At 28.5% G+C, this 12474-nt stretch overlaps 2 protein-coding genes across 2 annotated transcripts; both read right to left on the reverse strand.

Annotated features, from left to right (window-relative positions):
* Nucleotides 1–8883: 8883 nt before the first annotated feature.
* Nucleotides 8884–9875, reverse strand: LOC123678446 (DNA ligase 1-like). Its single transcript, XM_045615476.1, has 2 exons — nt 9705–9875; nt 8884–9507 (listed from the first exon to the last, which is right to left on the reverse strand). Exons 1-2 carry the CDS (start codon nt 9748–9750, stop codon nt 9041–9043), a joined length of 513 nt encoding a protein of 170 aa, XP_045471432.1. The 5' UTR covers nt 9751–9875; the 3' UTR covers nt 8884–9040.
* A 1428-nt stretch (nt 9876–11303) lies between these two features.
* LOC123678719 (DNA ligase 1-like) lies at nt 11304–12097 on the reverse strand. Its single transcript, XM_045615872.1, has 2 exons — nt 11968–12097; nt 11304–11770 (listed from the first exon to the last, which is right to left on the reverse strand). The coding sequence occupies exons 1-2, from the start codon at nt 12011–12013 to the stop codon at nt 11304–11306; spliced, it is 513 nt and encodes a 170-aa protein (XP_045471828.1). The 5' UTR covers nt 12014–12097.
* Nucleotides 12098–12474: the final 377 nt, after the last annotated feature.

Consider the following 12474-nt stretch of genomic DNA (forward strand, 5'->3'; position numbering starts at 1 on the left):
ACTTTCAGTGTCTATTGCTCTCTTTGGTACAGTAGGAATGAATTTCGGGTGCCTATATTTTATTATCGGTTTATTCCGGAGAGAAAGCTTCTTTATTTCTCGATTAGCATATTCTTTATTCAGATCTTCACTAACTATTTTATTCAGAAGTAGCTTATATAACTTCGCTTTGACCAAAGCACTAGATACTGCAATTTTTTCAGTGAGTTTCCTTTCTTTGACTTTGTTTTCTACTTTTTCTTTCTTCTCTTTATCATCCAACTCTTTATTTTTCCTCTCAACTATTTCCTTGCCATATAATTGCTCCAGAGCTTCTTTGTATAATGCGAAATGGATATTTTGGCGCATTTTGGTGCTCGCCAACATTTCTTTGCTATTCTTCATTTTTGATGCAGCCAGATTAAATATTTTCTTTTTATAGCGTCTCCTCTTCTCAATTTCTACACCTGAAAAAAATATTCGTTCATCTATTAATCATTTAGCCTTTAATGTGAAGAATTCAAAAATATCAATTGGGTATATTGACTATTAAAATTGAGCAAAACGAAATTTTATATTAAATACAAATTATTCGAAGAGAAATAATTATATTTAAAAAATAATTTCAATTCGACGTTATGAAAACATAGGCATGGGTACTCACTTGATTGGTTTTTCTGCATATCAGATTTATTATTAATCGGCGACATTGTTCGCAACAAAACAAGAACAAACAAATATACAAAAACACTTGTCAATTCAAGAAGACAAACAAGACTGAACTAATTTCTACTTGAAAGTTTCTGAGAGATTCATTTATTGTCAATTAGGAACAAAACGCAACAAAACACTTGTCTATTCAAGAAGACAAACTAGACTGAACTAATTTCTACTCGAAAGTTTCTGAGATATTCATTTATTGTCAATTAGGAAGAATAAAGTACTGCGCATGATCCGGTTGATTCAATTGAATGAAAGAATTCCATTGTACTGTTAACGATATTCAAATTCAGAAATATTTAGAGGATATCAGTTCCAAAATATTGAATCAATACTTTCATAGATCAATTTCTTGAAACATATTCATTTAACATCGCACACTGGTTATAATGTATTATAGCGATGTAATCAGTTTATCAGAAAAATAAAAATTCTTCTTCTTCTCAATACTTTGTATGTGTGAGTATCGACATAATATTTTCGGAAATAAGACAAATTAGGGTGCACAGGATGCAGAGTACAAATACATTACTCGAAAATCTTTTAAATAATCCTCTTCCTTTCGAAATTTGATGCAAAATTGGTATATTTTAATTACATTTCATTAACGAAATGATTATTTTCTTTGAGATTTGCCAACATTCTTGTCATAATTATAGATTAATGTTTGAAATTTTCATACAGCAATTTCACCCGAATAATTGGTTCAAAATTCAAAAAGAGAAAGTTAAAAATTACCTCAATTAGCATCTCTCATCAAGGAGAATACTCTACCATCGAATTTCTCTAATCACATCGTATTATATTTTATGTAAAACACAATGAACTTTCCTTAACGGAGATGGTATTATGTATTTTAAATTGCCAGCTAGTCTCTTTTATAATATACATAGATTATATGAATTTTATATATTTTAATGGTGCAAATCACATGTTTTCGACATTTATCCCCATTGATAAGCCACTGAAATTAGCCGAAATATGTTGTCATAGTGATGAATAGCTATGATATGATTCATCGAAGAGTACTTGTCGGAGTTAGTATATTTTAGTGGCCTTTGAAATATTTTTCATATATTTTCAGGAGATAATTGAAGAGAGAAGTTATAAAGTCAAAAAAATAATTTCATATTGGGAATAGGATAAGGTCACAAAAAATTCGATTATTTAAATACATTTATTTAAATCTAAATCTTTATACAATATATACATATATTCACATCAATCAACAAAATGATTGAAATCAAAATTAGTTAGTTTTTTCAAGGAATTTCATTTGTTGTAACAAAAAATCAAAAAAAAACTCACAAATGAGAAATCAAAGTAAAAATTTTCGGAGTGCCTCCTGATATTGTTTTTTTAGTCTTTTCATATATTAGGAATCTTCAGTGAATCAGGCTTCTGTTGGTATAATGAGAGTAAATTCCAGATGTTTCAATGTCATTCATTGATTCCTTCCAAAAGTAGAGGTACTCGATTTGAAGTATTGAAATTTTTTTATTTTCATAATAGATTGTAATTTTTTTAAGTAGAAGTAATTTTATTTTCATATGTTCATATCTGAACCACTTTCAGTGTCTATTGCTCTCTTTGGTACAGTAGGAATGAATTTCAGGTGCCTATATTTTATTATCGGTTTATTCCGGAGAGAAAGCTTCTTTATTTCTCGATTAGCATATTCTTTATTCAGATCTTCACTAACTATTTTATTCAGAAGTAGCTTATATAACTTCGCTTTGACCAAAGCACTAGATACTGCAATTTTTTCAGTGAGTTTCCTTTCTTTGACTTTGTTTTCTACTTTTTCTTTCTTCTCTTTATCATCCAACTCTTTATTTTTCCTCTCAACTATTTCCTTGCCATATAATTGCTCCAGAGCTTCTTTGTATAATGCGAAATGGATATTTTGGCGCATTTTGGTGCTCGCCAACATTTCTTTGCTATTCTTCATTTTTGATGCAGCCAGATTAAATATTTTCTTTTTATAGCGTCTCCTCTTCTCAATTTCTACACCTGAAAAAAATATTCGTTCATCTATTAATCATTTAGCCTTTAATGTGAAGAATTCAAAAATATCAATTGGGTATATTGACTATTAAAATTGAGCAAAACGAAATTTTATATTAAATACAAATTATTCGAAGAGAAATAATTATATTTAAAAAATAATTTCAATTCGACGTTATGAAAACATAGGCATGGGTACTCACTTGATTGGTTTTTCTGCATATCAGATTTATTATTAATCGGCGACATTGTTCGCAACAAAACAAGAACAAACAAATATACAAAAACACTTGTCAATTCAAGAAGACAAACAAGACTGAACTAATTTCTACTTGAAAGTTTCTGAGAGATTCATTTATTGTCAATTAGGAACAAAACGCAACAAAACACTTGTCTTTTCAAGAAGACAAACTAGACTGAACTAATTTCTACTCGAAAGTTTCTGAGATATTCATTTATTGTCAATTAGGAAGAATAAAGTACTGCGCATGATCCGGTTGATTCAATTGAATGAAAGAATTCCATTGTACTGTTAACGATATTCAAATTCAGAAATATTTAGAGGATATCAGTTCCAAAATATTGAATCAATACTCTCATAGATCAATTTCTTGAAACATATTCATTTAACATCGCACACTGGTTATAATGTATTATAGCGATGTAATCAGTTTATCAGAAAAATAAAAATTCTTCTTCTTCTCAATACTTTGTATGTGTGAGTATCGACATAATATTTTCGGAAATAAGACAAATTGGGGTGCACAGGATGCAGAGTACAAATACATTACTCGAAAATCTTTTAAATAATCCTCTTCCTTTCGAAATTTGATGCAAAATTGGTATATTTTAATTACATTTCATTAAGGAAATGATTATTTTCTTTGAGATTTGCCAACATTCTTGTCATAATTATAGATTAATGTTTGAAATTTTCATACAGCAATTTCACCCGAAAAATTGGTTCAAAATTCAAAAAGAGAAAGTTAAAAATTACCCCAATTAGCATCTCTCATCAAGGAGAATACTCTACCATCGAATTTCTCTAATCACATCGTATTATATTTTATGTAAAACACAATGAACTTTCCTTAACGGAGATGGTATTATGTATTTTTAATTGCCAGCTAGTCTCTTTTATAATATACATAGATTATATGAATTTTATATATTTTAATGGTGCAAATCACATGTTTTCGACATTTATCCCCATTGATAAGCCACTGAAATTAGCCGAAATATGTTGTCATAGTGATGAATAGCTATGATATGATTCATCGAAGAGTACTTGTCGGAGTTAGTATATTTTAGTGGCCTTTGAAATATTTTTCATATATTTTCAGGAGATAATTGAAGAGAGAAGTTATAAAGTCAAAAAAATAATTTCATATTGGGAATAGGATAAGGTCACATAAAATTCGATTATTTAAATACATTTATTTAAATATAAATCTTTATACAATATATACATATATTCACATCAATCAACAAAATGATTGAAATCAAAATTAGTTAGTTTTTTCAAGGAATTTCATTTGTTGTAACAAAAAATCAAAAAAAAACTCACAAATGAGAAATCAAAGTAAAAATTTTCGGAGTGCCTCCTGATATTGTTTTTTTAGTCTTTTCATATATTAGGAATCTTCAGTGAATCAGGCTTCTGTTGGTATAATGAGAGTAAATTCCAGATGTTTCAATGTCATTCATTGATTCCTTCTAAAAGTAGAGGTACTCGAATTGAAGAATTGAAATTTTTTTATTTTCATAATAGATTGTAATTTTTTTAAGTAGAAGTAATTTTATTTTCATATGTTCATATCTGAACCACTTTCAGTGTCTATTGCTCTCTTTGGTACAGTAGGAATGAATTTCAGGTGCCTATATTTTATTATCGGTTTATTCCGGAGAGAAAGCTTCTTTATTTCTCGATTAGCATATTCTTTATTCAGATCTTCACTAACTATTTTATTCAGAAGTAGCTTATATAACTTCGCTTTGACCAAAGCACTAGATACTGCAATTTTTTCAGTGAGTTTCCTTTCTTTGACTTTGTTTTCTACTTTTTCTTTCTTCTCTTTATCATCCAACTCTTTATTTTTCCTCTCAACTATTTCCTTGCCATATAATTGCTCCAGAGCTTCTTTGTATAATGCGAAATGGATATTTTGGCGCATTTTGGTGCTCGCCAACATTTCTTTGCTATTCTTCATTTTTGATGCAGCCAGATTAAATATTTTCTTTTTATAGCGTCTCCTCTTCTCAATTTCTACACCTGAAAAAAATATTCGTTCATCTATTAATCATTTAGCCTTTAATGTGAAGAATTCAAAAATATCAATTGGGTATATTGACTATTAAAATTGAGCAAAACGAAATTTTATATTAAATACAAATTATTCGAAGAGAAATAATTATATTTAAAAAATAATTTCAATTCGACGTTATGAAAACATAGGCATGGGTACTCACTTGATTGGTTTTTCTGCATATCAGATTTATTATTAATCGGCGACATTGTTCGCAACAAAACAAGAACAAACAAATATACAAAAACACTTGTCAATTCAAGAAGACAAACAAGACTGAACTAATTTCTACTTGAAAGTTTCTGAGAGATTCATTTATTGTCAATTAGGAACAAAACGCAACAAAACACTTGTCTTTTCAAGAAGACAAACTAGACTGAACTAATTTCTACTCGAAAGTTTCTGAGATATTCATTTATTGTCAATTAGGAAGAATAAAGTACTGCGCATGATCCGGTTGATTCAATTGAATGAAAGAATTCCATTGTACTGTTAACGATATTCAAATTCAGAAATATTTAGAGGATATCAGTTCCAAAATATTGAATCAATACTCTCATAGATCAATTTCTTGAAACATATTCATTTAACATCGCACACTGGTTATAATGTATTATAGCGATGTAATCAGTTTATCAGAAAAATAAAAATTCTTCTTCTTCTCAATACTTTGTATGTGTGAGTATCGACATAATATTTTCGGAAATAAGACAAATTAGGGTGCACAGGATGCAGAGTACAAATACATTACTCGAAAATCTTTTAAATAATCCTCTTCCTTTCGAAATTTGATGCAAAATTGGTATATTTTAATTACATTTCATTAAGGAAATGATTATTTTCTTTGAGATTTGCCAACATTCTTGTCATAATTATAGATTAATGTTTGAAATTTTCATACAGCAATTTCACCCGAAAAATTGGTTCAAAATTCAAAAAGAGAAAGTTAAAAATTAACCCAATTAGCATCTCTCATCAAGGAGAATACTCTACCATCGAATTTCTCTAATCACATCGTATTATATTTTATGTAAAACACAATGAACTTTCCTTAACGGAGATGGTATTATGTATTTTTAATTGCCAGCTAGTCTCTTTTATAATATACATAGATTATATGAATTTTATATATTTTAATGGTGCAAATCACATGTTTTCGACATTTATCCCCATTGATAAGCCACTGAAATTAGCCGAAATATGTTGTCATAGTGATGAATAGCTATGATATGATTCATCGAAGAGTACTTGTCGGAGTTAGTATATTTTAGTGGCCTTTGAAATATTTTTCATATATTTTCAGGAGATAATTGAAGAGAGAAGTTATAAAGTCAAAAAAATAATTTCATATTGGGAATAGGATAAGGTCACATAAAATTCGATTATTTAAATACATTTATTTAAATATAAATCTTTATACAATATATACATATATTCACATCAATCAACAAAATGATTGAAATCAAAATTAGTTAGTTTTTTCAAGGAATTTCATTTGTTGTAACAAAAAATCAAAAAAAAACTCACAAATGAGAAATCAAAGTAAAAATTTTCGGAGTGCCTCCTGATATTGTTTTTTTAGTCTTTTCATATATTAGGAATCTTCAGTGAATCAGGCTTCTGTTGGTATAATGAGAGTAAATTCCAGATGTTTCAATGTCATTCATTGATTCCTTCTAAAAGTAGAGGTACTCGAATTGAAGAATTGAAATTTTTTTATTTTCATAATAGATTGTAATTTTTTTAAGTAGAAGTAATTTTATTTTCATATGTTCATATCTGAACCACTTTCAGTGTCTATTGCTCTCTTTGGTACAGTAGGAATGAATTTCAGGTGCCTATATTTTATTATCGGTTTATTCCGGAGAGAAAGCTTCTTTATTTCTCGATTAGCATATTCTTTATTCAGATCTCCACTAACTATTTTATTCAGAAGTAGCTTATATAACTTCGCTTTGACCAAAGCACTAGAGACTGCAATTTTTTCAGTGAGTTTCCTTTCTTTGACTTTGTTTTCTTTTTTTTCTTTCTTCTCTTTATCATCCAACTCTTTATTTTTCCTCTCAACTATTTCCTTGCCATATAATTGCTCCAGAGCTTGTTTGTATAATGCGAAATGGATATTTTGGCGCATTTCGGTGCTCGCCAACATTTCTTTGCTATTCTTCATTTTTGATGCAGCCAGATTTAATATTTTCTTTTTATAGCGTCTCCTCTTCTCAATTTCTACACCTGAAAAAAATATTCGTTCATCTATTAATCATTTAGCCTTTAATGTGAAGAATTCAAAAATATCAATTGGGTATATTGACTATTAAAATTGAGCAAAACGAAATTTTATATTAAATACAAATTATTCGAAGAGAAATAATTATATTTAAAAAATAATTTCAATTAGACGTTATGAAAACATAGGCATGGGTACTCACTTGATTGGTTTTTCTGCATATCAGATTTATTATTAATCGGCGACATTGTTCGCAACAAAACAAGAACAAACAAATATACAAAAACACTTGTCAATTCAAGAAGACAAACAAGACTGAACTAATTTCTACTTGAAAGTTTCTGAGAGATTCATTTATTGTCAATTAGGAACAAAACGCAACAAAACACTTGTCTATTCAAGAAGACAAACTAGACTGAATTAATTTCTACTCGAAAGTTTCTGAGATATTCATTTATTGTCAATTAGGAAGAATAAAGTACTGCGCATGATCCGGTTGATTCAATTGAATGAAAGAATTCCATTGTACTGTTAACGATATTCAAATTCAGAAATATTTAGAGAATATCAGTTCCAAAATATTGAATCAATACTCTCATAGATCAATTTCTTGAAACATATTCATTTAACATCGCACACTGGTTATAATGTATTATAGCGATGTAATCAGTTTATCAGAAAAATAAAAATTCTTCTTCTTCTCAATACTTTGTATGTGTGAGTATCGACATAATATTTTCGGAAATAAGACAAATTAGGGTGCACAGGATGCAGAGTACAAATACATTACTCGAAAATCTTTTAAATAATCCTCTTCCTTTCGAAATTTGATGCAAAATTGGTATATTTTAATTACATTTCATTAACGAAATGATTATTTTCTTTGAGATTTGCCAACATTCTTGTCATAATTATAGATTAATGTTTGAAATTTTCATACAGCAATTTCACCCGAAAAATTGGTTCAAAATTCAAAAAGAGAAAGTTAAAAATTACCCCAATTAGCATCTCTCATCAAGGAGAATACTCTACCATCGAATTTCTCTAATCACATCGTATTATATTTTATGTAAAACACAATGAACTTTCCTTAACGGAGATGGTATTATGTATTTTTAATTGCCAGCTAGTCTCTTTTATAATATACATAGATTATATGAATTTTATATATTTTAATGGTGCAAATCACATGTTTTCGACATTTATCCCCATTGATAAGCCACTGAAATTAGCCGAAATATGTTGTCATAGTGATGAATAGCTATGATATGATTCATCGAAGAGTACTTGTCGGAGTTAGTATATTTTAGTGGCCTTTGAAATATTTTTCATATATTTTCAGGAGATAATTGAAGAGAGAAGTTATAAAGTCAAAAAAATAATTTCATATTGGGAATAGGATAAGGTCACAAAAATTCGATTATTTAAATACATTTATTTAAATCTAAATCTTCATACAATATATACATATATTCACATCAATCAACAAAATGATTGAAATCAAAATTAGTTAGTTTTTTCAAGGAATTTCATTTGTTGTAACAAAAAATCAAAAAAAAACTCACAAATGAGAAATCAAAGTAAAAATTTTCGGAGTGCCTCCTGATATTTTTTTTAGTCTTTTCATATATTAGGAATCTTCAGTGAATCAGGCTTCTGTTGGTATAATGAGAGTAAATTCCAGATGTTTCAATGTCATTCATTGATTCCTTCTAAAAGTAGAGGTACTCGATTTGAAGAATTGAAATTTTTTTATTTTCATAATAGATTGTAATTTTTTTAAGTAGAAGTAATTTTATTTTCATATGTTCATATCTGAACCACTTTCAGTGTCTATTGCTCTCTTTGGTACAGTAGGAATGAATTTCAGGTGCCTATATTTTATTATCGGTTTATTCCGGAGAGAAAGCTTCTTTATTTCTCGATTAGCATATTCTTTATTCAGATCTCCACTAACTATTTTATTCAGAAGTAGCTTATATAACTTCGCTTTGACCAAAGCACTAGAGACTGCAATTTTTTCAGTGAGTTTCCTTTCTTTGACTTTGTTTTCTTCTTTTTCTTTCTTCTCTTTATCATCCAACTCTTTATTTTTCCTCTCAACTATTTCCTTGCCATATAATTGCTCCAGAGCTTCTTTGTACAATGCGAAATGGATATTTTGGCGCATTTCGGTGCTCGCCAACATTTCTTTGCTATTCTTCATTTTTGATGCAGCCAGATTTAATATTTTCTTTTTATAGCGTCTCCTCTTCTCAATTTCTACACCTGAAAAAAATATTCGTTCATCTATTAATCATTTAGCCTTTAATGTGAAGAATTCAAAAATATCAATTGGGTATATTGACTATTAAAATTGAGCAAAACGAAATTTTATATTAAATACAAATTATTCGAAGAGAAATAATTATATTTAAAAAATAATTTCAATTAGACGTTATGAAAACATAGGCATGGGTACTCACTTGATTGGTTTTTCTGCATATCAGATTTATTATTAATCGGCGACATTGTTCGCAACAAAACAAGAACAAACAAATATACAAAAACACTTGTCAATTCAAGAAGACAAACAAGACTGAACTAATTTCTACTTGAAAGTTTCTGAGAGATTCATTTATTGTCAATTAGGAACAAAACGCAACAAAACACTTGTCTATTCAAGAAGACAAACTAGACTGAACTAATTTCTACTCGAAAGTTTCTGAGATATTCATTTATTGTCAATTAGGAAGAATAAGGTACTGCACATGATCCGGTTGATTCAATTGAATGAAAGAATTCCATTGTACTGTTAACGATATTCAAATTCAGAAATATTTAGAGGATATCAGTTCCAAAATATTGAATCAATACTCTCATAGATCAATTTCTTGAAACATATTCATTTAACATCGCACACTGGTTATAATGTATTATAGCGATGTAATCAGTTTATCAGAAAAATAAAAATTCTTCTTCTCAATACTTTGTATGTGTGAGTATCGACATAATATTTTCGGAAATAAGACAAATTAGGGTGCACAGGATGCAGAGTACAAATACATTACTCGAAAATCTTTTAAATAATCCTCTTCCTTTCGAAATTTGATGCAAAATTGGTATATTTTAATTACATTTCATTAACGAAATGATTATTTTCTTTGAGATTTGCCAACATTCTTGTCATAATTATAGATTAATGTTTGAAATTTTCATACAGCAATTTCACCCGAAAAATTGGTTCAAAATTCAAAAAGAGAAAGTTAAAAATTACCTCAATTAGCATCTCTCATCAAGGAGAATACTCTACCATCGAATTTCTCTAATCACATCGTTTTATATTTTATGTAAAACACAATGAACTTTCCTTAACGGAGATGGTATTATGTATTTTTAATTGCCAGCTAGTCTCTTTTATAATATACATAGATTATATGAATTTTATATATTTTAATGGTGCAAATCACATGTTTTCGACATTTATCCCCATTGATAAGCCACTGAAATTAGCCGAAATATGTTGTCATAGTGATGAATACCTATGATATGATTCATCGAAGAGTACTTTTCGGAGTTAGTATATTTTAGTGGCCTTTGAAATATTTTCCATATATTTTCAGGAGATAATTGAAGAGAGAAGTTATAAAGTCAAAAAAATAATTTCATATTGGGAATAGGATAAGGTCACAAAAAATTCGATTATTTAAATACATTTATTTAAATCTAAATCTTTATACAATATATACATATATTCACATCAATCAACAAAATGATTGAAATCAAAATTAGTTAGTTTTTTCAAGGAATTTCATTTGTTGTAACAAAAAATCAAAAAAAAACTCACAAATGAGAAATCAAAGTAAAAATTTTCGGAGTGCCTCCTGATATTGTTTTTTTAGTCTTTTCATATATTAGGAATCTTCAGTGAATCAGGCTTCTGTTGGTATAATGAGAGTAAATTCCAGATGTTTCAATGTCATTCATTGATTCCTTCTAAAAGTAGAGGTACTCGATTTGAAGAATTGAAATTTTTTTATTTTCATAATAGATTGTAATTTTTTTAAGTAGAAGTAATTTTATTTTCATATGTTCATATCTGAACCACTTTCAGTGTCTATTGCTCTCTTTGGTACAGTAGGAATGAATTTCAGGTGCCTATATTTTATTATCGGTTTATTCCGGAGAGAAAGCTTCTTTATTTCTCGATTAGCATATTCTTTATTCAGATTTCCACTAACTATTTTATTCAGAAGTAGCTTATATAACTTCGCTTTGACCAAAGCACTAGAGACTGCAATTTTTTCAGTGAGTTTCCTTTCTTTGACTTTGTTTTCTTCTTTTTCTTTCTTCTCTTTATCATCCAACTCTTTATTTTTCCTCTCAACTATTTCCTTGCCATATAATTGCTCCAGAGCTTCTTTGTACAATGCGAAATGGATATTTTGGCGCATTTCGGTGCTCGCCAACATTTCTTTGCTATTCTTCATTTTTGATGCAGCCAGATTTAATATTTTCTTTTTATAGCGTCTCCTCTTCTCAATTTCTACACCTGAAAAAAATATTCGTTCATCTATTAATCATTTAGCCTTTAATGTGAAGAATTCAAAAATATCAATTGGGTATATTGACTATTAAAATTGAGCAAAACGAAATTTTATATTAAATACAAATTATTCGAAGAGAAATAATTATATTTAAAAAATAATTTCAATTAGACGTTATGAAAACATAGGCATGGGTACTCACTTGATTGGTTTTTCTGCATATCAGATTTATTATTAATCGGCGACATTGTTCGCAACAAAACAAGAACAAACAAATATACAAAAACACTTGTCAATTCAAGAAGACAAACAAGACTGAACTAATTTCTACTTGAATGTTTCTGAGAGATTCATTTATTGTCAATTAGGAACAAAACGCAACAAAACACTTGTCTATTCAAGAAGACAAACTAGACTGAACTAATTTCTACTCGAAAGTTTCTGAGATATTCATTTATTGTCAATTAGGAAGAATAAGGTACTGCACATGATCCGGTTTATTCAATTGAATGAAAGAATTCCTTTGTACTGTTAACGATATTCAAATTCAGAAATATTTAGAGGATATCAGTTCCAAAATATTGAATCAATACTCTCATAGATCAATTTCTTGAAACATATTCATTTAACATCGCACACTGGTTATAATGTATTATAGCGATGTAATCAGTTTATCAGAAAAATAAAAATTCTTCTTCTCAATACTTTG

Source organism: Harmonia axyridis, chromosome 4 (assembly GCF_914767665.1).
Source record: "Harmonia axyridis chromosome 4, icHarAxyr1.1, whole genome shotgun sequence".
NCBI lineage: Eukaryota > Metazoa > Arthropoda > Insecta > Coleoptera > Coccinellidae > Harmonia > Harmonia axyridis.

Coding starts and splice junctions, on each gene's coding strand:
- LOC123678446 (XM_045615476.1), bottom strand. CDS start 9,750: ATGTCGCCGATTAATAATAAATCTGATATGCAGAAAAACCAATCAA. Junction 9,508..9,704: donor TATGCAGAAAAACCAATCAA/GTGAGTACCCAT, acceptor TATTTTTTTCAG/GTGTAGAAATTGAGAAGAGG.
- LOC123678719 (XM_045615872.1), bottom strand. CDS start 12,013: ATGTCGCCGATTAATAATAAATCTGATATGCAGAAAAACCAATCAA. Junction 11,771..11,967: donor TATGCAGAAAAACCAATCAA/GTGAGTACCCAT, acceptor TATTTTTTTCAG/GTGTAGAAATTGAGAAGAGG.